Genomic DNA, 23,898 nt, shown 5'->3' on the forward strand with positions numbered 1-23,898 from the left:
GCAAGTATAGTGTTGAGTCATTGTACCATCTAAACCACTGTGAAATATATTTTCCATAACCAATAATATTGTATTTTCAGCTGTTTGAAGCTGTTTAAAGTAAAATATGGAAAACCCATACTTCAGTATGGGAAGCATAGAAATAGTGGACATAGAACAGATCTATCGCTTCTTAGACTTGCTTTCAACGAGAATGATATCTATAACACATTTCTATGTGAATTTGGTTGGGTCGCCGTTGTGGCCAGGCGTAAGTGGTCTGTGAGTTGTCATTTTGATGGGGTGTGTGAATACAGTTTATTCAAATTTGGGTGTCAGTATTACAGGCAATAATATTTTATTCACTCTGTGATTGCTAAAATGAAGTATTAGTCTACTCTTCACACCAACATTATTTAGATAATTACACAAGCTACACTTTTATTGTGTGGTTATTTAAGCCTCCTTATTTTAATGCACTTGTTTTAAGTCACAGTCAATATGTAAATATTGGTTGTATTATGAATATGGATGAATGTAGAAAATACCTTGTATCATGTTGGAAGTGAATGTGTGTAGTCACATGAAAAAATATTACAGTTTACCATATTACATATTACATTACTATCGAATTATGTGGTACACTGTAGACTACTATACTACACACTACTATCCCTCGATCATGTATAATTTTGTAGTATACTGTAGAATGCTATAGTAAATACTGCAGTAATGTCCGAAAACACTACAGTCCACAAAAACACTACCATTTTTAAACTATTGTAAATACTACAGTATTTCATATACCCTGCCCGTTCCCCTCGCCCATATCCAAATTTGGCCACCCATAAGTGGGTATACATGGTAAGTATAGACCATATAATGTGTTCTGTACATGTTATTCAAAAGAGCAGAAGCTCTTTATCTATCCATATCCTTCCCAGTCCTACCTACCTACAGGTTATGGAAAATGTGCTATTTTAGTTTCCTCAAGGAGAAAGCCTCCGCTTCTATGTCAAAGATAATAAAACCAAAAAACAATAGTGAATACTACATTAATGTCAGCAAAAACACTACAGTAAATACCACAGTATACTGCATTCTGCAAAAACACTACAGTAAATACTACAGTATACTGTATTCAGCAAAGACACCACAGTATATACTACAGTATACTACAATCTGCTAAAACACCACATTAATTACAATAGTATATTTTACAGTTTTCTTTTACTACAATATTTATACTATAGTTAACTATAAATTCTACAGTAAATACTACAGTATTCACTGTAGTGTTTTTGCAAACGTTAGTCTATAGTAAAGTCTGCAAAAACACTACAGTGAATACTAGGGTATTTATACCATAATATACTATAGTATTTTTTTGTCGGGTGTTTTTATACTGTAGCTGTCTTTATGAGGAAGAAGCAGGCCAGAAGAAACAGGCCAGTAGGCGCTTAAATGCTCTCACAGAACAAATGAATAATTCACTCCAAGACATGTAAAGAAAAATATGTTTATTTTCAATATAGGAAGAGATGGTGCAAGGTGTATCTCAAAGGGGGATGGATGTTAGACAAAAATACACTTTATTTTCCAACAGGTATTTTTTTTACAATTTTTTATTGCCTTCTGGACAAGGAATTTTGTTGACCAAACACTGTACTGAGGATTTTCATGTACATGCTTTGGGTTAAGGAATCTCAATTTAACTTTAGACGTTCAAATTTTGTATGTTGGTCACATATCATGTTTAGTATTTTTACATCGGTTTTCAAACTGAAATAATTTGAGTGGTAAAATACCATTTTATTTGATGAATATTGCACACTACAAATTTAATTTGGGCTCATAACATTTAATATTAAATATGAATTGTTGACTGTATTCAGAAGAAATGGGTCATCAATGACAGTATAAAATTGTTAATACAAAAAGGCATACGTGATTCACAAACAAGTAAAATACTAAAATACAATTGAGTCTGATGGAAATGTTGTATGTATATGTAGATAATAATGTAGTTATTTACTGACCATTACTGCGATTAAAATGAGATCACTGGAGAAAGAACTATTATTTCAAAACATTTAAATCATTTTGTTAAGGTTATATTTTTTGCTACAATTAAATGATGGTTCTCACAACTATCACAGGTTTAGTCATAGAGAGACAGAATGTTGTATTGACAATGTTCCACCTTTATTTTCGTTTTTATATTTATAGCAAGTGAGTGAGAGTATAATGCTCATGTTTGAACGGATAGATATGAACAATATCAAAAAGGTTTGAAGCTATATAGGGGTTTATTTTTAAATGAATGTTGCAAATGTAACTGCAGGGTCTTGTGACAATTCTCATAACAGATCACTAAAATAAAGGTGAAACTCAACGTATGAAGTGCAAAAAGAGGTTTCCATAAATGCACTGGGACTGACTGTGACGATCTTAGGCAATGTACAAATACTCTTAAAATGCTTCTTCCCTTTTCTCCTTCACTTTCTCACCTCCCTTTTAAGAACACATGATCCTTCCGGGAACATTTTGTACAGTATTTGGGCAGGGCCATAGTAACCATAAGGACGTACCTATGAACTACTATATCTACACTGCATGTTACATTTATATGTTTGTAATTTAGGTCTTATCCAGAGTGACTTACAGGAGCAATTAGAGTTAAGTGCCTTGCTTAAGGGCACACTGAGAGATTTTTCACTTAGTCAGCTCAGGGATTCGAGCCAACGACCTTTCGGTTAATGGCCCAACGCTCGTTCAGCCTAGGTGGTACAGATGGCTACTCTACCAGCAGGTGTGAGTGGCTGGCGTCCGCCGCTAGCGCAGAGAAGGTTCATTCAGTTGCATCTCACAACAAATGGCGTCGACAACAGATTACAAATGACCTCAGACAAGGCTACTGCCACAATAACGTAAGGATATTATCTTAATAGTTTGCTACCTAACATGTTACACGATTAGTTACACATTCAGTTTACTGTATTTTTGTTGAGTGAAAATGTTCCACAATCAACAGAAAGGTAGTTAACATAGAACATGTAGTTCTATGTCAAAATACTGCCCAAACTGACATCGCCAACAACAATATGATAAAAAATTACCAAGATAAAAAAACAACCCAACAGCAATATATACAGTGTATATATATATATAAAACTCTTAATCATTATCATAGAAACCAAACCAGAATATTCCTAGTGCGGATATATAGAACAATGTAAACCTGGTTCTACCACTATCAAAGTTAGCAAATAAATGATAATAACCTAGACAGCACGCCAATCAGTATTTCCTCTCACAGAGAGTGCTCACATCATTGTTTCTACAATGGTGTGGGTGGGCTTGATCAGGATGTTGTCCCCATTGGGGTTCAGAGGCTGGGTAAGCTCGCTGCCCTTCACGCTGTACTCTTTGGGGCGAGAACTCGCACCTCCCTTTACTGGGGCCGCCACTGCCTTAATCCTCTGTGGGGTGTAGAGGAGAATGTCAAATGACCCACATGGCATGAAAATAACGCAATGATAAAAAGGCCACTCTGTAGAAATCCTTGTACCATGCCATAAAATCACATGACATGGTATACTGCATCATGTAGACGGCTTATATCATGTGTGCAATATAATACAAGTTACGCAATTGCATACTGCATGCCGTTACCACAATGCGTCAGTGTTTGTATTCATACAACTAGAAGCTATCTAGCATAATTTTTTTGGTGTTTGCGTACCTCTATAAGCGGTCCGTCGGACTGGAGGATCTTGATGACCATTACCATGGGGATGCAGATCATGGAGGCGAGGGCCAGAGACCAGCCCAGGCCAATAGACCAGTCTGGGTACTCATACACCTTGTTATAGGTCAGGGGCTTGTACTTCACCAATGAGAAGATAAAGCAACCCTGGGAACAACAAGAAAAATGGTTTAGAACATGATCGCTTATTTCACGGTACGTCTTCACTCTGATCCAAGAGGTTCCTCATGTTTTCAAAACCACAGCACAACAGTGTTGGGCTGTTTAACACTTTGTAACAGTGGAAGGCTGTTGAACACACACTAACAGTGTTGGGCTGTTTAACACTTTGTGACAGTGGAAGGCTGTTGAACACACACTAAGAGTGTTGGGCTGTTGAATACTCACCGCACAGAGGACGGGAGTGATAAAGGTCCAGCTCCATTTCATCCACGGGTTAGGTCGGTAGCCAATCATGTCTTCAATTGCATCATAGAAATTATCAGCGCCTGTCAACAATACAGAAGAACATACTTGTTGTTAGCGACACACCCCTAGTCTCCTATGCAGCGAAGTTAACCATCATATAAGACCTGTGCATTTTCTCAAGGTAAAACAGGGTGACATCTCACTATCAACTATAGAACAGAATCAGTATCCATCTCTAGACCACGAGAAGAGCTACAGTACAGGGTGTGACGCCATCATCGCCTCTATAAACACCCTCATCACCATGAAGTCATATGGCATGAACAATCTCTCTTTAGCTTACTGTTAACCGTTACAAAACAATTATTTACAAAACCAGCATGCTTGCTCTCTTAATAATAGCAACGTCCGTCACAGCGCTGTTAACAACACCTCTAGAAAAGGCATGTGGGTTGCTGTGCTCCTGTTCACCTCTTCCTTATAAAGGTGGCATTAGTTCTTAATTTGTCTTCAATAGAAGTCCATAGAAGCCAATGGGACATACGTGGAAGCCAATTCAAGTGTTTTACGATAAGTGTGAAAAGGAACAGCAAGGGTATTGTATACTCCAAGCGAGGCCATAACTCATGCGTCGCTGCTGTTTTCCCCTTTAAAAACAGACTCATAACGTTTGTTCCTAAATGTAGGCTAAACACTTTATATGGCCAAAAAGGTACACACTTACCATAAACCCAGGCTACAGCAATACATTCAAAGAATGCAACCCACAAAAGGCACACACCGCTGGCTGCATAGTAGTCGAAGAGTTGAAACACATACATGCCACCCTGAAAAGAATGAAGATAGGGAAAGTTAGTTTCCTGAAAGACAGAGAGAGATGGGGTTGGACATGGATAGGAAAAAGTGGTTGATTCATAAGAATGATGGCACTGGGCAAATGAAAGGAGAGTTCAACAGGTGATGAGATGTCATTGAAGTAAAAGTGAACTGCTAACTGGAAAATGTCATTCCAAATTGTTCCATTCATGATGCGAAACACACAGGATGTGCTATGAGAGCTCGGTAGTCGAACCCCCCTTATTTGGTTGCAAAAGTGTGACAACGGCAAAGCATGTGGAAAAAGTCATGTGTTATCTATTTTGTACACTAACCTGAATTGCAATGATAGAATCTCAAGGTATTTTATATACTGTCAGGTCCATTATTATTGGCACCCTTGATAAAGACGAGCAAAAAATATAGTAATAAATAATACAAATATTGAGCTAAATTGTACAGTATGCACAATAAAATTGAAAATAATATGATTTTATACTAATACAATTGCTCAGAGAAAGAGATTTCGTTCAACAAGTAAGATAGGGTTCAAAATGATTGGCACCCCTGTTTTCAATCTACCACCCTCCCCTGCTAGGATAACGACACGAATATAATTGCTTTATTACTTAAATAAAACCTCTTTCTCTGAGCAATTGTATTAGTGTATAATAATATTATTTGCCCATTTTGTTTTAGCATACAACATAACTCGGTATTTGAATTATTTATTTTACACAGTATTTTCTGTTCATCTTTATCAAGGGTGACAGTAATTATGGACCTGTTGCTGTAAGTGAACTTACTTTCATTACAATGGTCCCAGAAATTATAGTATGTCAAGGACTAATACAATAATTGTAAGGTAAGAACAACCTGTAGTGCATAAAGGTACACTGAAGTGTACTTACTTTTGTTACCATGGTAAGTCCCAGAAGATAGCTTATGCAACACATCACAGCTATAAAGATCTCACGGCGGTAACCGATCCTTAGGACGGATGGATACAGATCCACCAGGGAGGTGATCTGTCCTTCCACTTCGACAAACTGGGGAGACATAAAGAAAGCCATTAACCATAGTGTCCTACCAGAACGCTGATGGCCATTACCATTGTAATTGGTATTGCTTTTAGGCCTTATGAATGCTAAATACATTATAAAGTAACAGCCTACACTCAGTTGGCCAGTTTATTAGGTACACCACCCCGTTCACGAAAATGGTTAACTTCTACAGACAGTGAGTCACAGGACCGGGGCTTTCTATATAAAGCAGGCCGACAGGCATCGAGCCATTCAGTTACTGTTCGATTGAACATTGGAATGGGCAACTTTGAGCGTGGTATCATCATCGGTGCCAGGCACGCTGGTTCCAGTATCTCAGAAATGGCCAGTCTCCTGGGCTTTTCACCCACGACAGTGTCTAGGGTTTACAGAGAATGGTGCGTCAAACAAAAAACATCTAGTCAGCGGCGGTCCTGTGGGCAAAAACAGCTTGTTGATGAGAGGTCAAAGGAGAATGGCTAGAATTGTGCAAGCGGGACAAAAACAGGCAAATAATAGCGCAGTACAACAGTGGTGTGCAGAACTTCAACTCAGAACGCACAACTCATCAGTCCTTGTCACGGATGGGCTGTTGCAGCAGACGACCACACCGGGTTCCACTCCTATCAGCTAAAAAAAAGAAGCTGCAAATACAGTGGACAATTGAGGAGTGGAAAAACATTGCCTGGTTCGATGAATCCTGGTTCCTGTTGCATCATGCTGATGGCAGAGGAGTCCAGAGTCCATGGCCCCATCCTGCCTGGTGTCAATGGTGTGGGGAATGTTTCCCTGGCACAGGTTAGGTCCCTTGACACCAATTGAGTAACGTTTCCATGCCCTGAAGAATTCAGGCTGTTCTCTGTTCTGTAGGCACAGTGGAGTCCAAACCGGTACTAGATGGGTGTACCTAATGAACTGTCAATCGAGCATATACTATATGAGCATGTACACAGGTTCCAAATATGGAAAAATGCCTGAAATGTGGGACCAAAGTTTGCCTCCATACATGGACTTTCTCCTCCTCAAATCACTGATTAGACTAGAGATTCACTGCTGTCTCTGTTGTGCAACAATGAGACATTTTATACAAGGCTCCTCTTGGGAACACTGGCTGGGCCTCCAATTGGCTATTTCATGCAAAACAACGTCTCTCTCTCTCTCTCTCTCTCTCTCTCTCTCTCTCTCTCTCTCTCTCTCTCTCTCTCTCTCTCTCTCTCTCTCTCTCTCTTCTTCACGGAAACCCTCTCCTTTTCGGGCTTATCCAGTTATAATGCCATTGGCTGAATAATTTATAGGCAGTGCTGTATCTGGAGTCACGCTTCTCTGATTTAGTGAAATAAACCTTGTTATTTAGCATACACTGAAAGCATTTTTCTCTCCACATCCTTTAACAAGCCCTCTCCTCATAACTATGGCATGTACATAAGAGCCATGAAACAATACTGTATTCAGCACCACTAATCTGTGTAAAATGTGTGGTCAAGAATGATGCCCACTCACTCTCCCACTGATCTGCTTGCCAATGGAAATAACCGTACTTGAAGCATAAGTATTTGGTGTTTGGCTGAGATGTCATTGGCCATGAGGAGGACCGAGTTAGCAGAAAGTAAAATTACACTTGGAAGCAGGAAATGTGATAGTGAGAGAACCCCACTGATGCCTCCCTGGCCTCGCCTCCGTTCGTCTTAGTCAACACCTCGGGAGTCTGGCCTGCAATGGACACCTCAAGAGAAAGCTATGAGACTAAACTGTTTGGTTCTATCTATTAAATTATTTCCAGAAATTGATTTATTACTGGTTCACATACTTCTACAAAAACGATTTACTATTTACGTTCAAGCCTTCAAGATGTAACAACTGTTTTGACATGGTTTAACTGTTTTCCACTCTGGGTTGCTTTTCTTGTCTGGATTTTGTATCTTATTATAAGTTCACTGTAATGTCCAGAGTTCTCAACTGTTTTCCCTATATGAACTGTAACTCAGTAAAATCTTTGAAATTGTTGCTTGTTGCATTTATATTTTTATTCAGTATACTTTACACTACTGTCACGTTCCTGACCTTATTTCCTTTGTTTAGTCTTTGTTTAGTTGGTCAGGACGTGAGCTGGGTGGGCATTCTATGTTTTGTGTTTCTATGTTGGGTTTGTTGTTTGGCCTAATATGGTTCTCAATCAGAGGCAGGTGTTTGTCATTGTCTCTGATTGGGAACCATATTAAGGTTGCCTGTTTTCACTGTTTGTTTGTGGGTGATTGTTTCCTGTCTTTGTGTTTCTCTGCACCAGCTAGGACTGTTTCGGTTTTCACATTTATTGTTTTGTTACTTGTAGTGTTCACGTTGTTATCTTTATTAAATTATGTTGAACACTAGCCGCGCTGCATTTTGGTCCTCTCCTTCATCAACGGAAGAAAGCCGTTACAACTACTGTATGTGTCCCGACTACCTATATATTTACATTGTAACTACATAGGCATAGTGTAACTACAATGTAGATACACTAACTACATAGTGTAAGTACAGTGTAGATATATATTGTTGCAGGGTCGTTGAAACTAGAGCCATGTACCAAGTACCGTATTACCAATAGAAATGTATACTAGTTACTGCTTTAGTACTGACCTGACTGTCGAGGCCTAGTAGCAGAAGCATGATGAAGAATAGGATGGCCCAGAACGTGGGCATGGGCATCATGGACACAGCCTTAGGGTAAGCAATGAAGGCCAGGCCAGGACCTAGTGGTGTGAAGAGAGGGCAGGGGGGAGAGACGGAGAAGAGAATGAACCAATCCATCTAATTTGAGCTTGGACGGTAATGAGGGGGGTAAAAACGTTAAACTAAACACATTCAAATGGTAATGTTACATTTACAGTACTGGAAGACACTAAGTGGTAAACCTTTCTGTATGCTTTAGGTTTGTCTTATGTAGGGACTGGATAGGTAGGTGGAGGAACTATCCATTAAGTATCTGCTACTGGTCACATGCTGTGTGTGACTCTAGCCTCCTGCATTAGTTTACAGGCTAAACAAATATTGTCAAAGCAGGTAGAGGTTTGATCAAAAGCTATTTCAACAGGATTTCAAGGGCACTTGAACATATACAAAATGACAGCAAACTCAACTCAACAAACTATCATTAAATCTTGCCAAGTCCATCCAGGCAGAATAACACAATGAACTTTTGCACAGATTTTTGTAATTATTATTTACTGTTATCAACAACAATTTACATTTAGTGTAACCTTTTCGCAAATATGACCTATTTTCGAAGTTAAATCTTCTTCCAATAAATGTGCATGAATTATAGCATTTAAGAAAACATTGATCAACCACTTCTTTTCTTTCATTCCAATTGACATAAACATAGCTATAACAGTCACAGCACAATAGAATTCTCTATTCGTAATAATTAAAGTAAAAGTACATGGAAACAGGTTCTCTCTAAACCAGGTTGTTGTTTAGCAACACTGAACTGAACAGAGTGGGCATGCTTGAAGAAGACGCATCTCCTTCGAAATCCACATGGAATATAATATCATGCTGGGCTAGCTAGAGTCCACTTCAGGGATCCACAGCTCAATACAGTAAAGTACTTAACATACAGTTACATTACAATACTTAGCACATTTGTCTTCAACAACTATTTCACTGGTGGTGAGCACTGGTTGTTATAACACAAATTATAACAATTACCAATTTTATTGGAACAGAAGGCCCAAGATGTTCTTATTTTGGCTTACTGCACATTACAGAAACTCCTCTGGACAATTTCTTAATTCAATACATCCACACTTGCCACACTTGGGGTCAAAGGCACCAGCTGGGCCAATGTTCCACTCTAGGGTTTATCATCTATAGATAATATTGATCTTTCTTTTAAAAAATCATGCCATTCTATATCATTACATCTTATGGATGACCCCTCACCGTAAAATGTAATTATATAGAATGGCATGATAAAAAAAAAATGTAACACTAATATCATAAATAGATTTGAAACCCTAGAGTGGAACATTGGCCCACCTGGTGCCTTTGAGCCCAGGTGGCTGTGGATGATAGAGTACAGCTGTGATTATAAGTATGGTTGATTAGAGTGGCTCTTTATTTATCCCCGCGTTACATGGTTCAGCAGTAGCTCAGACACACGGCACAACACTCAACCAGGGCCAAATTCACTGTGGAAAACACATCGTACAAAAAGCAACACGTCTCTTTCTTTCAGGCCTTTATTCAAGGAGTGTGCAATTGCCGATACCACTACATTTCAGCATTTCCGTTCATTGTCGTTTCAGCAGTGCCCACCATCACCGCTATGTTCACTGTTGACCTTTGACCCTCGTACCTGACTCTGCCACATCGGCAATGTCCACCCCTTGCTCTTGTGCCATGAAGCCCAGGACGGAAAATATTGCGAAGCCAGACACAAAACTGGTACCGCTGTTCAGGCCTCCCAACAGCAAACAGTCCCTATGTCACACATATATCATGGAGGATGTTAATTTACACAGACGGAACCGAAGTTCCCATTTTTTTCTTAACCAACCGCCTTTGACACGAGTTGATCTCACTCCTACTACAGCCGTCCCCCGTCCCCATGACAACGAAACTCACCTGTAGCAGTTGTATTTGTACTTGTTGTAGCTCCCCAGTGACGTCATAGCCCCCAGACAGATGGCGTAAGAGAAGAATATCTGGGTTCCCGCGTCGATCCACACCTGAGGCAGCAACAGCAACAACATGACGCCAGTCTGTTCAGTTCACCATTCATCATACACTTCCGGTCACTTGGTTGGCAACCTTTTTCATCTTTGCTGGGACATAATTGGGTTAGATTAACCTAATGTGATGAGATTTGACATTTAATTTGATTAAGCATTTGATTATTTCTTTTTCTATCTCCGTTTAATTGAATGCAAAACGAACTAAGCTTCTGAGTCTAAGACAAATAGCTACTTGATGAAACATGTTGCGATCGCAAATACAATTTTGGGGGAATAAAAAAGGAACATTTCCATCAAAACTGAACAGGCTATTGTTATAACATCGGAAATCAAAAAGAACACGTGGGATGCCACGCTGCAAATCAAATTTATCCAACAAAAGTAACTCTTAGCTTTTGGCTCAGAGAATGTAATAAAAAAAAAACCAAAAGCACATGATGTTGCAAAATGATTGTCATGGAACTTTTTCAGGTTCGCCAGGCATAGTTAGTCACGTCAATCCAGAGGAGGGAGCTAATTGAACTATGTCATAAACCTGGAAGATTGGCGAGTTCTAGCGGGTTTTTGCATTGTGAACACATGTTCTCTCAATTATAGTACCACTAATAAGTCAACCAGACCTAAGACCTAACAACGGCTGTGGACTGGTTCCTTTTCCCGCCGTCTAGATGACTTTGCGATGTAGCGATATCAGTAAGAGGCCCTGATAGACGTGTAAGTAAACAGATAGGCATTGATGTGGGATAAGGTCATTAGGGGTGGGCGGAGGGGACTGTACGGAGACAGTAAAGATGGGTAGAGGGGTGGGGATTAGGATACTGGGTTCTCACTCCTACCTCTGGGTCCTGTAGGCGGGTCAGGTTGGGGTAGAGATAGAATTTGATCCCTTCGGATGCCCCTGGCAGAGTCACTCCACGCACCAGCAGCACGATAAGCATGACGAAAGGGAAAGTTGCTGTGATGTACACCACCTAGAAAAAACAGATAAATAGAGGTAGAGACATATTAGCTGATGTCAAGGTTCCATGATGCAATGGGACAGAGATAGTTCCATCTGCTGATGTAAAGGTTCCGTAATGGAATGGATCTTGGAGAGGATGCTTTAGGTAGAAGTTGCCCCCAACTACAGATCTACTATCCCCCATCAATAAGGTGATGAGAAAATATCTGCTCCTCAGTCTGTGGTTAGTTTAGGGGTAACTTCTACCCACTCCGTAGGGCAGCCTTAACAACAACAAAAAAACACACGTGGTTTATATGATTTTCAGTCAGACATGGTTTTCGGACACGTGTGAAGATACTAATGTACATTTTTCACACAGTTTTCCCTCATTAAATTTTTTGTGACATTTATTTTTCCTCATGTTTCTTTTCACCACTTCCAGCTATATCTGGTGTTCCATCCAGGGACCAACCAGTATTGACCCAGCTTAGCTTCAAAAGCAAACCAGCAGTGGGATGCAGGGTGCTATGTTGCTGGAATGAATGGGCCAAAAAGTTGCAACTGGAAAAAAGGCAGCCAAAGCAAAGGCCAAGGTAAAAGAAAAGAGGGATGTGTTTTATTTAATTATGTTATATATTTTTTTTAATCACTAAAGATTATTTTTTTTGCATCCATTTACAATACATTTCTTTGCAATATTTTGTTTTACTGTCAATACTTTTGGGTTTGTTTTGCTTTCAATATCATTTTTGTTTTCAATACTAAGAATTTTGTTCTTCACTTCTGGTTGATATTAATGGCACAAAAGTAACTTGCTCACTAGAGAACTGCACCAAATCCTTAATTGAAACATTAACAATGCGTTTTCCCCGCCACAGTTTCAGTAAAAAGCTGAGGGATGGGGCTGGAGAAATACAAACACTCTCAAATCCATAAACTATGCTATATATGCAAGGACTAACCATCCATGATATGAAAATGATAGTTTTAACCATGTTTTTAGGCTATACAGTGTTTTTATGTGCTGGTTTGTGAGAGTCTCCGATTTTCATAGATAGCTTTTAATAATTTGTAGCTCAAACCATTCGGATACTACAGAAATGTTTGTAAAGAAGACCTGGCTCCCGGGTCCCTTCAGGTTCCACACTTGTTTCACAAACACCACTCTCTCTCAGCCCCTGTTAATCACACTGATTCAGGAGAAATAGACTAATCCAATGGTACAACCCAGATGTCTGTAGGTCAAAACACAATGTTTGAAAGGGGTTAGTCCATATTGCGCCAGCTTCGATGGTGGGACTCATTGGGGGGCAGTAACGTTCATTCAGCAGAACTATGTCACCATTTGAACGTAATCCATTAACCTGTCCACCCAAAAAGGATTCTGTCCACTTATCAAATCTCCCTTTTTTAGGTGTGTGCATAAACACTCTTTTTAGAGACTGCAAACAAGTCTGATAAGACTGATAACAACCACAGCAAGCTTCTACAAACCTTCCCAGTGGACTTGACTCCCTTCCAGATGCAGAAAAAGCAGACAATCCATACTGCCAGGAGACACAGGGCTAGGTCCCACTTTAGGGGGCCGATGTCGTCGATCCCAGAAGAGATGCTCAGCACGTTACGTCTTAGGAGGGAGGGAACAGACAGGATACAGGTCAATTACGGTCTTTGGGGAGAGGCTCTGATGGAACTGTAAGTCTATGTAGACCCCTGCATGGTACAGTACAGTATAGTAAATTGTTTTAGTTTTTTTTTAAGTAGGGGAAGTGTGACATCTCATAATTCCTGTGGGTCCTGACCAAGGTTTCATGCCAACCGCGGTAACATCAAAGCAGTGAAAAGCAAATAGACAGACGATTTGATGGTGGGGAAATAATGTATCTGGTGAGGTTAAGCTTTCACAAACCCCCCTCTGCTCTAGCTCCTCCTGGGCCTGAATGTGCTGTGCCCTGAGAGAATATTAAGAGATGACAGTATGTTATTTTCATTCTATGTGTTATATTTCTGTGGGATATTCTACCTCATCAGTGTCTGGCCCATGGATGTGGTAGAAAGTAGATATAATCTAAGCTGTTGGATTTTGTGTGGACCAAATGTAAGTGAGCATTATTTTACAGTGAACTGGGATTTGAAGTTAAGTGATTGTGTTTCCCCAAGAGGACACATATTTGGCAGTACTTTTAAAAGGAAAGGAAAACGATAATACCCATTGATCCAAATATAGTGCAGTGAAAGATCCAATTTAAAGATAAAATGAACCTCATGACTGAACGGGGAGTTTATTCAAGTTCAGTGTGCTTTCTGCTCTGCTTTCTGCTCTGGAAATGTAGCCAATCCAAACATATGTTTACTGCAAACAAGGAAGAGGTACAGTATCTGTAGTGTTCATGTTGTCTGTTTTATTTGAGTTTGTTTTTGACCTTGTATATGTGGACAGAATGTGTGTGTGTGTTTATGTGTGTGTGTGTGTGTGTGTGTGTGTGTGTGTGGTTGCATGTGTGTGTATTGATTTGTGTAGGCTTTTCTGCTTTTCTCTGTGTGTGTTTGTCTGCGTGTGTGTCAGAACAGAGTTATCCCAGCTGTTGGACAGTGAGTACTCACTCCCAGAACTCAGTGACGGGGGAGGTGAAGTTGGTGATGTTGGCAGCCAGCATCAGGGTCTTGTTCTTGCGGAATGTGTCCTCCACACACCGGGCTGTGTTCCATGGCTGATTGCATTTGGCCCATGGCAGCTCTGGCTGAAAGCACTGGAATAGGTAGTAGAGTCCCCAGGCTAGAATCACTATGTAGTAGATGTTCAGGAGAGAGACGATCACAATGGAGGCGTAGCCAATACCTACAGAGAAGAGAAAAAATGTAACCCCTAGCAAAACAATGTCATAGGGGCGACAGTACGTGACACTGAATCCCCTTGTAAACGACAAAATGTAAAGCCAACAATGGAGCTGGAGCACTTCAGTGAACACTGACCTAGTGCCTTTTGAGGAGATTTATATATAACCCATGGAAACAAATCTACTGACTCAGATGGTTCACAACTCAGCTCGCTCCTATTTCAAAGAGAGGATGTTTCCCTGGCTTGAGTGTACTAACTACAATTATAATGACCTTAGTGTTTGTATGTTATTTTTAGATATGACATTGGTCCCCACCTAGATACAGAAATCCCCTGTACTCTTCCACTCCTCTGAACTATTATTAGACTGTTGTCACCTCCGGTAACCCCCTCTCTCCCGCCTCTTCCCCCTTTCCTCCCTTCTCAGCCCCCACATTCCACAGACAAACTGTTAGACAAATGAATCCATGGTTGGTTGTGTGGTGGGTGAGGCAGGCCTTCTGAATGTGTAAAAAAAGACTAAGAGGGATAGTAGAAGCCACCTATAGGCCACCGGTGGGCATCTGTCTCTCTGTAGTCTGTGTGTGTGCGTGTGCGGACTTGTGAGTGTGTGTGCGTGCGCACACGTGCATGTTTGTGCCAGTTCACACACCCTGCCAGTCAGACAGACAGCTGCCTCAGCACTCCTTGATTATTCAAGCCCATCAACAGCTGCTAAAGATCGGCTGCACTCCCAGCCCTTGTCTTCAGCTGTCTCTTTCTACCAGTCCCTCCCGGCTTCATGGAATAGCAGCTCATGGCTGGGAGCCTTCACTAGAGTGTTAAAACCCCATCTGAAGGGGGTCTATTGCTGCTTTGTTATGTTCAGCTGTCTCACTACTTACTGGTCTGCATGATAGAACTGGTCTTCCTATAGTATATTACAGTGAAAATCTATGGCAGGACCCTGACTGAGAAGGAGATACGTTTTTGGGCCATAACTTGACACCAGGACTGCAATAACAACATCATGCTAATGTCTGTTCATCAGACCCACACAGATCCCATCGATAGGTCATTTACGGCGCACTCGCTCTTCTCTACTCCATGGTAACACAGAACTCAGCATTCCTTTACACACCCAAGGCTGAAAATACGTGGTGTGTATGTATTTACCTGCCAAAAATAGGCCAGTCTCAATGTTTGGTGAGTGTTCAATGTTTGGTGTTTGACGACGTCCAGTCTCTAATGTAGATTAGGCAATCCTCAATTAGCCTGGTCCCAGATCAGTAGGTTTATGTGCTTCAGTCAAATCCTCATGAAGACAAAAGCATAGTCAGAGAAATTGGCTGAGGCACATCCAGATCTGGGACTAGGCTACTCCTCATGCTATTCTGAATAATGTATTTTACACATCACAGAGCCGGCTAATGAATGAAGTAAGTCTGGTCCAATTACCTATTGGAACCCAGCGAGGGACACCTCAGTAGAACACAATGTCTGTACACTGAGTCTAGCAACCCATAGACAGACAGCACCATCAGTGCTGCTGGATGCTGTTAGTGAGTTATGCAAGAGCAGTCAGAACAACAATGCCAACCACAGGCTGGGTATTGTCACTGGATTTAGTTTTTCTTAAGCAGGATGTGAAGAACATCAAGGCTAGATCAAGGGCTGGCAACATCATTTTCATTTTAGATTTTTTTCTACGATGGGACACATCACTAAGCAGGCACGGAGTAGGCTTGGCACAGAGCAGGCCCCGCCTAAGCAACGCTAATGGAAACTCTGCAGTGTTTAGGCTCTTCACTAATTCCTCTCTCCGTCTCTGACGTTACCACCTACAGTACATCACACCATGCCCAAGTAGGCTTACACCGCGTCCTTTCCCTGCCTACTTTCCCTGATGATGACTGGTCTAAGGGCAATATGGGAGAATGGTATTGGGACAATAGGAAGTGTGGTGAATCACCGGTGAAGATGGGACAGAGTTTTTCCCAGCAGGTGATGCCTCCCTCAGAGGTATACTGGCCCAGAGCCACCTCCAGGAAGAACACCGGCAGGCCTCCACCAAACAGGAAGATGGTGTAGGGGATGAGAAACGCACCTGGGTGGAGGAGAGAAAGAGAGACAGTTAATCTACAGGGTCTACAGTATGTGCCTACCCACAGCCATTTCACAAATCAAAATCCTGTAATTGCAGTCCCCGAGTTGAGTTCTTTGAAGGTTACTGGAAAAAAAAATATCTAACTTGATTGACCCCCCATTTTAAGACCTGTTTCTATGGAGAAAGGGCCCATGTTCATTTGAATGCCTACCTCCACCATTCTTATAGCAGAGGTACGGGAAGCGCCACACGTTCCCTAAACCGACAAAGCCTCCGGCCACGGACAAGATAAAGTCTAACTTGCTGGCCCACTTCTCCCTCTGGATGGGCTTGCCCTCTGCCTCATCCTCCGGTCGAGTGCCTGGGCTCTTCCCTGGCGAAGGCTTCAGTGTGTCCTTGTGGAAATCTTTCAGACTTTGTAGCTTCTCTTTCTGTGCCATCCTATAGAGGTTGAGAGTAGAGAGGACGAGGAGAAGGAAAAAGAGAGGAGAAAGAGAAAAAAATAGCGAAAGAGTTAGAGTTAGAGAAAGAGAAAGCGAGAGCGAGATGAACAGGAAGAGGGCAAGAAGGGGGAGAGATAGAGAGAGACTTGAGCCGGATAAGGCAGAGATAGGACGGCGCATTAGCATGATAAGGATGTCTCATGTGCTGTATAGTCAGCCACGGTGTGATACAGTTATTCAGCTATAAGAACTGCAACAGGAGTTACTGTATGGCTACTTCCTCGGCACAGTCCTCTTTAAATTACTTCACTTTGGATATTGTGTTCAATCTTGCATTGAAAATCACTCTGGGTTGGACTAGATAACTTATGGTAAAATCATTTTTCTTGATGGTATTACTCACTTGCGCACAGTTATACTGTACAACTATAATTTCTTTGTGCATAATATAACATATTTAATAACATCTTGATTATGTATAATTTTTTATACTTTAAGGGAATGTTTTGAACATGATATACTGTATGCCTTTCAGACCGAGCATAAAAATAAAAAAAACATCTTAAATAACACTGACAAACTCATGATATCCACCATAGATACAGTGGGGAGAACAAGTATTTGATACACTGCCGATTTTGCCGATTTTCCTACTTACAAAGCATGTAGAGGTCTGTAATTTTTATCATAGGTACACTTCAACTGTGAGAGACGGAATCTAAAACAAAAATCCAGAAAATCACATTGTATGATTTTTAAGTAATTAATTCGCATTTTATTGCATGACATAAGTATTTGATACATCAGAAAAGCAGAACTTAATATTTGGTACAGAATCCTTTGTTTGCAATTACAGAGATCATACGTTTCCTGTAGTTCTTGACCAGGTTTGCACACACTGCAGCAGGGATTTTGGCCCACTCCTCCATACAGACCTTCTCCAGATCCTTCAGGTTTCGGGGCTGTCGCTGGGCAATACGGACTTTCAGCTCCCTCCAAAGATCTTCTATTGGGTTCAGGTCTGGAGACTGGCTAGGCCACTCCAGGACCTTGAGATACTTCTTACGGAGCCACTCCTTAGTTGCCCTGGCTGTGTGTTTCGGGTCGTTGTCATGCTGGAAGACCCAGCCACGACCCATCATCAATGCTCTTACTGAGGGAAGGAGGTTGTTGGCTAAGATCTCGCAATACATGGCCCCATCCATCCTCCCCTCAATACGGTGCAGTCGTCCTGTCCCCTTTGCAGAAAAGCATCCCCAAAGAATGATGTTTCCACCTCCATGCTTCACGGTTGGGATGGTGTTCTTGGGGTTGTACTCATCCTTCTTCTTCCTCCAAACACGGCGAGTGGAGTTTAGACCAAAAAGCTCTATTTTTGAATCATCAGACCACATGACCTTCTCCCATTCCTCCTCTGGATCATCCAGATGGTCATTGGCAAACTTCAGACGGGCCTGGACATGCGCCTGCTTGAGCAGGGGGACCTTGTGTGCGCTGCAGGATTTTAATCCATGACGGCGTAGTGTGTTACTAATGGTTTTCTTTGAGACTGTGGTCCCAGCTCTCTTCAGGTCATTGACCAGGTCCTGCCGTGTAGTTCTGGGCTGATCCCTCACCTTCCTCATGATCATTGATGCCCCACGAGGTGAGATCTTGCATGGAGCCCCAGACCGAGGGTGATTGACCATCATCTTGAACTTCTTCTATTTTCTTCTATTTTCTAATAATTGCGCCAACAGTTGTTGCCTTCTCACCAAGCTGCTTGCCTATTGTCCTGTAGCCCATCCCAGCCTTGTGCAGGTCTACAATTTTATCCCTGATGTCCTTACACAGCTCTCTGGTCTTGGCCATTGTGGAGAGGTTGGAGTCTGTTTGATTGAGTGTGTGGACAGGTGTCTTTTATACAGGTAACGAGTTCAAACAGGTGCAGTTAATACAGGTAATGAGTGGAGAACAGGAGGGCTTCTTAAAGAAAAACTAACAGGTCTGTGAGAGCCGGAATTCTTACTGGTTGGTAGTTGATCAAATACTTATGTCATGCAATAAAATGCAAATGAATTACTTAAAAATCATACAATGTGATTTTCTGGATTTTTGTTTTAGATTCCGTCTCTCACAGTTGAAGTGTGAGAGATTTTTGCAGGTTGTCCTACTTACAAAGCATGTAGAGGTCTGTAAATTACAGACCTCTACATGCTTTGTAAGTAGGACAACCTGCAAAATCAGCAGTGTATCAAATACTTGTTCTCCCCACTGTATATATCCCGAATCACATTCAAATAATTTGCCTAATGCTTAGAGCAGTTGGACTAACGTAGTCCAAATTTACAGAAGAAGATATCCCTGTGTTTTCCGAAAGCTTGGCTTGGTTCCAGGAAGATCCCACAGCTTAAGTTCACTGAATGTTTATATTGTAAACATCCTTTCCAAGAAAGACAAGATTTGTCATTAGCGTCTTAGGTATGCCGTTTCCCTGCCTGTGCCAAAGGGCTGTAAAACACCCAACCCATGGCAGGGCAGAAGGTAAGAAATTGCTTGGACATGTTAAGACACAAATTGATGGTATATAATACTACTTACTGCTGGAATATAATTTATAGTGCTGTATAAAACAGGAAGAATGAAAAAAGCTGATATGATTAATTGTGAGGCTGATATACCAGTGTACCGGGGTAAAGTTTCCTCTCCTTTTGAGGCTGTCCCACACTGAAATGCAGTTGGCAGAAACAGAAACATCAAAGGCTTCCCCTTTACTCTCGCTGGCTCCAATGGAAATCTGTTATAGGGTATTGCGTTGCTAACCAAAGCCTACGAGTCGGTCGACTATGTGCTTGGTTTCCAAAAGATTCACAGAAGAATTCCTGGAGAACAAATGATTCTCCAATTAGTAAATGTTTCTCTTTTAGCCACTGAAAGTGACAGTATTATTCAAAGTTGATTTATAGTAGGACAATACATATTACCAGTTTAAAGAACAATCTATCCTAACTACTCTCAGTTGAAAGGCAGCTATAAATCTTCAAAAAGGTATCTTCATTCACCATGTCACATGACTAACACTCCATACAGGAACATCATGTAGCAACTGTACAGGCAGGGTGAGAAACAGAACAGAGATGCTTTTAAACTACACACCTTGTAGTTATTCACAGACGAATACCACATTATGAAAATGCATTGCAAAGCTGCAAACATTGACCAGTGACCAATATGTGCTTCTGTTTTGGAGTCTAACAAAAAAGGGAACTTGTCTTAAAGTGTAAAATAACAGCTTATTATTTTGTTCAATTATTAAAAGGATGCTAGAGCTACAACAACACAGCCCCTCATTACTCAATCCATCTACTCTTATTTTCCTCTGCATCGCTCAGGACTCATTCTGCACTGTACTACTCTAGGTTCTCTCTGTTATACATGACAAGTCAACATGAACCGCCGTCCACTCGCAAACCTCATTACATAACTGGATCAGCTCTCTCTCTCTGTCTCTCTCTCTCTGTCTCTCTGTCTCTCTGTGCTTTCACCTGCTGGGTGCTGGGAGGCTGTCTGCCGTTGTGTAAGACTTAAGGCAAACCGTCCTTGGGATGGCCAAGTGGCCCACCCAGGAACCCATGACCAGATATTCTCAAGCCCTTCTAAAAACACTACACTGTCATTATCTGTAAACACAGCGTTAGAAACATGTCCAACTTAGCATCCAATAGTCAGTCAAACACAAAGAAAGATCCTGTAAAAAGGTACACAGACAGAAAGAACAGAATGCAATCCATAGTCTTTGTGAATTTCAATTCCTATTTTCACACTCACAAACATCAACAAAGACATTGAAAATGTTTTAATTCAAGGGTTTTTAAGTACTTACATGAAATTGCTTATTCAGTTGAAACAAAAAGCATCCAACAAAACACCTCAATAATCACTTGACATAAATATTAAGGTAAGGCTATTTTCTAATTCCAGTCGAGTAATTCCAAGGACTTACATTTCCTTCATGGTGTGGCTATGTGTAGTGTGCATCTCTCTCAGCTGTCTACATTCCTCTGTACTGAATGCCTTTATGCCAACACAGCTCACAAGAAGTGGAGTTGACAGCGAGGCCCGCCCCTCAGATAAAGACAATTAAATCCTATGTGGAGATTGGGCACTGCCTCATAGCCGCGGACCAACTATCCAGATACTGACTCGGGACTGTAAATTTCCACTTCCCACTTCCACCCCCCCACACACACACACACACTCCTCTGGGGCTGAGGGACTGGGGCTGAATGCTTTGCCCTGCATGTGTTACAGGCACCTCTTATTCGTGTAACTGAAACAGATGACAGGGTAGGGTGGCAAGGGAGGGAGGGGGTAGGGCGTGAGGGGAAATCAGCAGCATGGAGGGGAAATCAAGCCTCATGGGACAGCTTCTGGACAGGAGAAAGGACCCTTCTTAAATCATTATGTGGGTGAGAGGTGGTGGGTGGACAGGGACCGAAGGGACTGACGACTGGCTTGGCTGACCATGTTACTGTCTTATTGTCCCACACCCACATAGCAGCATTGGAATGTGGGACGCTTCCTATTATAACCCCTTATGACTATGTGTCATTTCACATCACAGCAAAGACTTCCAAACACCTCTAAGGGAACTATTTGTGAATATAAATAAAGTGTTGTTAATGGGTATCAGGATATAACCAGGGAAGTGTCTATGTGTGTCTGTGGTGTATTTGGAAGCCTTCTGCTCCATTCAGACATAACTTGTGCCGAGTTATCTCTGAAACTTAAACCAGGTACAGTGTGCTGTATAACATTGCCTAATAGGGGGATAGGTGCTGTATTTTACCCTGTTCTGTTTAGACACAATATACTCATCAAGGATGTCACGTATACAATAGCTGGCATGGTAGTGGCAATTAAATACAGTCTTAAACTTGACTCCAGGATTTGCGCAATCCCTTTGACAAGAGGACAGAGCTTGGCTATTGGCAAGCTTTTGCACACACAGAAGTAGTCACCTCACATGATATTTGCAGAAGAAACATACTGTGATTGTGTTGCGTGGAGATTTGTCTTGTGTTCCATTACAAATTGGCAGACAACAGAGGAGTAGGGAGGAAACTTTGATAGTCAGTCAGCGTCAAGTCAAGCCAAATTTAGATATGAAACAGTAGACCCCTAACTGATACCTAACTGATACCTAACCTGATATCATTCGAGGATGAAGGAAATGTTGGGGTGTCATCGCATATCTGAGAATGGATTTTGTTTATTCCACAGTGTCAGAAGTTAATATTAAACTGCATTGTGGTCTCAGACTGTTGACTTTCTGAGATTGATGCTTCTAAGACAGAATCAGAGAGTGTAAAGCTCAAACAAATTTAAAAACATCATGAATTGCTCAGGCAGTACAGTGACTTCAGAAAGTACTCATACAACTTGACTTATTTCACATGTTGTAGTGTTACAGCCTGAATTTCAAATGGATTAAATGAATAGTTCTTCTCACCCATCTACACACAATATGCCATAATGACAAAGTGAAAACATGTGTTTGGAAATTTTAGCAAATGTATTGAAAATGAAATAAAGAATTGTCTAATTTACATAAATATTCACACCCCTGAGTCAATATTTAGTAGAAGCACCTTTGGCAGCGATTACAGCTCTTAGTCTTTCTGGGTAAGTCCCTAAGAGCTTTCCACACCTGGATTATTATTTTCAAAATTCTTCAAGCTCTGTCAAATTGGTTGTTGTTGATTTCTAGGCTACCATTTTCAGGTCTTGCCATAGATTTACAAGTAGATTGAAGTCAAAACTGTAACTTGGCCACTGGGGAGCATTCACTGTCTTATGGTAAGCAACTCCAGTGTAGATCGGGCCTTGTTTAAAGTTATTGTCCTGCTGAAAGTGTCTGGTGGAATGTAGACTGAACTAGGTTTTTCTCTAGGATTTCGCCTTTGCTCCTTTCCGTTTCTTTTTAATCCTGAAAAACTCCCCAGTCTTTAACGAATACAAGCATACCCATAACATGATGCAGCCACCACTATGCTTGGAAAGTGGTACCTGAGTAATGTGTTGTATTGGATTTGCCCCAAACATTCAGGAAATTCAGGACAAAAAAGTGGATTGCTTTGCCAGATTTTTGTAGTATTACTTTAGTGCCTTGTCGCAAACAGGATGCATGTTTTAGAATATTTTTATTCTGTACAGGCGTCCTTCTTTTCACTCTGTCAATTAGGTTAGTATTGTGGAGTAACTACAATGTTGTTGATCCAGCCTCAGTTTTCTCCTATCACAGCCATTAAACTCTGTAACTGTTTTAAAGTCACCATTGGCCTCATGGTGAAATCCCTGAGCGATTTCCTTCCTCTCTGGCAACTGATTTAGGAAGGACGCCTGTATCTTTGTGGTGACTAGGCGTATTGATAGACCATCCAAAGTGTAATTAATAACTTCACCACGCTCATAGGGATTTTCAAAATCTGCGTTTTTGTATGTTTATCCATCTACCAATAGGTGCCCTTCCTTGCAAGGCATTGGTAAAACTCCCTGCTCCCTGTGAGTCTGTGTTTGAAATTCACTGCTTGACTGAGGGACCTTACAGATAATCTATGTGTGGGGTACAGAAATGTGGTAGTCCATTCATATTTTTACTTCTAAACTTATTTAGGCTTGCCGTTACAAAGGGGTTGAATACTTATTGACTCAAGACATTTCAGCTTTTCATTTTTTATTCATTTGTAAAAATTTCGAAAACACAAGTCCAATTTGACATTATGGGGTTCTGTGTGTAGGGCAGTGAAAAAAATCAACATTTTATAAATAAATTCAGGCTGTAACACAACAAAATGTAGAAAAAGTCAAGGGGT

At 41.1% G+C, this 23,898-nt stretch overlaps 1 protein-coding gene across 2 annotated transcripts; it reads right to left on the minus strand.

Annotated features, from left to right (window-relative positions):
- Window positions 1–1,484: 1,484 nt before the first annotated feature.
- On the minus strand, window positions 1,485–21,227 carry LOC139556912 (sodium- and chloride-dependent taurine transporter-like). 2 transcript variants are annotated; one of them, XM_071371040.1, is made up of 14 exons: window positions 21,027–21,227; window positions 16,813–17,042; window positions 16,467–16,601; window positions 14,281–14,515; window positions 13,171–13,303; window positions 11,570–11,704; window positions 10,624–10,727; window positions 10,355–10,479; window positions 8,635–8,747; window positions 5,884–6,021; window positions 4,881–4,983; window positions 4,136–4,236; window positions 3,725–3,895; window positions 1,485–3,461 (listed from the first exon to the last, which is right to left on the minus strand). In XM_071371040.1, the coding sequence occupies exons 1-14, from the start codon at window positions 21,059–21,061 to the stop codon at window positions 3,306–3,308; spliced, it is 1,914 nt and encodes a 637-aa protein (XP_071227141.1). In that variant the 5' UTR covers window positions 21,062–21,227; the 3' UTR covers window positions 1,485–3,305. The 2 variants fall into 2 exon arrangements, with proteins under 2 accessions (XP_071227141.1, XP_071227142.1); XM_071371041.1 differs by having other exon boundaries at window positions 20,907–21,227.
- Between the last annotated feature and the right edge of the window lie 2,671 nt (window positions 21,228–23,898).

Source organism: Salvelinus alpinus, chromosome 28, assembly GCF_045679555.1.
Source record: "Salvelinus alpinus chromosome 28, SLU_Salpinus.1, whole genome shotgun sequence".
NCBI classification, from domain to species: Eukaryota; Metazoa; Chordata; class Actinopteri; order Salmoniformes; family Salmonidae; genus Salvelinus; species Salvelinus alpinus.